General features: G+C 41.6%; 2 protein-coding genes across 7 annotated transcripts in view; one reads left to right on the forward strand and one right to left on the reverse strand.

The window, feature by feature from the left end:
• Positions 1-759, reverse strand: part of LOC109538696 (calcium and integrin-binding protein 1) — a 2290-nt gene extending 1531 nt beyond the window's left edge. The window contains exon 1 of the mRNA XM_048664638.1: positions 662-759. The gene's annotated coding sequence lies outside the window, so the exon portion shown is untranslated. The remainder of the gene's footprint in view (positions 1-661) is intronic.
• Positions 760-1064: 305 nt separating this feature from the next.
• Positions 1065-2510, forward strand: part of LOC109538617 (YTH domain-containing family protein 3) — a 7902-nt gene continuing 6456 nt past the window's right edge. For 2 of the 6 annotated variants that reach the window (XM_048664625.1, XM_048664627.1), the window contains exons 1-3: positions 1065-1372; positions 1468-1492; positions 1605-1769. In XM_048664625.1, the coding sequence (XP_048520582.1) occupies positions 1349-1372; positions 1468-1492; positions 1605-1769 (214 nt within the window). In that variant the 5' untranslated portion in view covers positions 1065-1348. Of the gene's footprint in view, positions 1373-1431; positions 1493-1604; positions 1770-2510 lie in introns of all 6 variants that reach the window. The other 4 variants (XM_048664622.1, XM_048664624.1, XM_048664623.1 and 1 more) reach the window with 2 other exon arrangements.

Here is a 2510-nt window from a genome sequence, read left to right on the forward strand (position 1 = left end):
CTCGGAGGCAAAATGAGCAAGAACGCTCATTTGTACATCATTCTAGAGAGAAATAAATGGCCTTTTTAGAAAGTGAACCATGGATGGGGAAATGTGAGCGGTTTTCTCAAAAAATGCTTGAATTCAAGAAGTTTTAGATTTGCGTGTTTTTTTTTTAGTTGCAAAATCCACTTGAACATGACGCTGCTTTTTTCGAAGTTTCTCAAGAACCATTCGAGCCAGAGAATTCGTTTTGGCACCGTTGGATAGAGAATTGAATGGGGGGTGCCCCCAAGACCCCCCCTAGATCCGCCCTGACTGAGAGCATTCTCCCATAGCTTGCACACGTTCTACAGTAAACTTTCCAACTACCAAACGCAGTTGTTTGTCTTCAAGATTCCCAAACGCATTCACCTCATGATTCCTTGAATGATACATTGAATTAGTTGTTTTGTTTGGCTCTACCCGATTTTACGAATGACACTCTGGCGCTAACCAGTGACGTCATGTGCGCACGAAATTCGAGTTTTCAACCGATGAATATCCTACCTTGTATTGTATCATGTTGGATGGACGTAGAACAATGTAATTTATTCACTTATTTTGAATAATAAATAAACGACTGAACTGAATCAGACGAATTTTTGGATTATTTCGAGGTGATTACTTGGAATTAATTTACCTAATTGGATTGGAAACTTTCTACTGGGCAACAGCAGGATTTTTAACACATTTTTCTTTTTCATAGCCGCCAACCAGGCATGAATGCGATAACAAGGCCCGCCAGCCCCATAGATAAAGACAAGTAGCCTGAAGTAGCCCTAAAAATTTTGGCTTCACTAAACACTTAAAAACGTCGATGGTTTGACTTTGACAGCACCATATTTGTCTTTACGAGTCTTTATCTATGGACAGCACATTGAGCATATACGGAGCCAGTTTGATCTTGGAAACTGGAAACTTTCCCTGAGCCTCAGGCTATGAATTTCGATCAAATCTGAGCAACTTTCACTTGAAACCGAGATAAGCAAACCTGTCTTCTCCGCTTCAAATTCCTCGATAGTTGCCATTCAACACAAAATATCCCCCTAAAGGGTACGTTCTGTGCCATTCAAGTTGTTTTCTGACATGCATTGGTGGATGCGCCTGCTTGAGTGCATGCGCAACAAATGAGAGCTTGCGGTTACACGGTGCTGAGGACACTCCATTGTGAACGATAAGACTTTCTTTAATTTAGGGTGTAATTGGACTGCACCGGCTAGTTTGGACCGTAATTAGTGTAGTGGACTCGAGCAACCAGAGTGCAATAATAGTGGTAGTGCTTAATTGGTGACTTCTTTAGTGTTACAACAATAAAAAGGTTTAGTCAATGTCAGCAGGCGTGTCAGACCAGGTAACAACTATCATAATACATTTTACTTGACAGTGTTGTTCAGTTTTCGATTCAAACAGGCGAAATGCCCACTAAACAAGCTCTCTTTGTTGCAGCGGATGAAAGGACAAGGAAACCAAGGTATGTATCCAATCGGCTCTTCTCAGCCCAATTCTTCAATGGCTTCACAACGGTGCCATTGCACTTTTTAATCGCGAGCAAACACCGAAGTCTTCATTATGTTCCGCTTTAGTGTCCAATGGATCCAAAGAGCCAATAGGGGCTGCCGAAGGAGCAACAGGCTCAGAAGGTTTCGAACCATGGAGGACACAACAACAAAACTCTGCCGCTCACACCGGCTACGGCCCATCCGTTCCAATTTCCAGTGCCACGGACCTTTACAACATGAGTACCGCGGGTAAAACCAAAACCTCATTAGTAGCCTTTAGTATCAACAGCCATTAACCAGCCATAACTTCACATTAGCGCCCCATACACGGACAGATTATCCGTACAGTTCAGATACGTAGAGATTTGATTCGACAGATCCAGATCGGACGAATTAAATCTTTTCCTCTGCACTAATTAACATACCAAGCACGAGTGCCGATTCTTCCAGTGGGATTGGAGGTATCAAATCCGTTCGTTAGTGGAGTGAAATCTTACGTTTCAGACAGACTTGGTCTGGCGCGTGGTATTTCAAGTGAACTGAAAGATCTGGTCGTGGCAGAGCAGATTAGTTAAACTAAGTGTTTAAAATGCGAAGCAAGAAACGAATAGCTATTGCTTGTGCTGGCATCATAGTGGTTTCAGAAAATCTACGCAAAAAAGTGCGAAGAAAGTGGGTAGACTAGAGACTGTAGACTGGAAGGGCGTCGGCAGCCATAGGGAAAAATGAGGCAAAAAAAATTAAAAATCGAATGCACGCTGGGATTTTGTTTATAAACACGTTGTCATTAAAACAATTAAATACATAATTATAGAAAAACAAACAAACGATACAAACCGAACTAATTAAATCCAACGTTAAAAAAGCAATTTGATCTACCACTTTCTTAGTGAAATACTGCAAATTCTGAGAAACATACAGATGTGTTCTGTGCACACTAATCATTAGGTACCCTTTAGTTAAACCCCGGCTGTTCTGGGCAACCTATTT

Source organism: Dendroctonus ponderosae, unplaced genomic scaffold, assembly GCF_020466585.1.
Source record: "Dendroctonus ponderosae isolate FM_Combo_2020 unplaced genomic scaffold, Dpon_F_20191213v2 Dpon_F_20191213_3, whole genome shotgun sequence".
Taxonomy (NCBI): domain Eukaryota; kingdom Metazoa; phylum Arthropoda; class Insecta; order Coleoptera; family Curculionidae; genus Dendroctonus; species Dendroctonus ponderosae.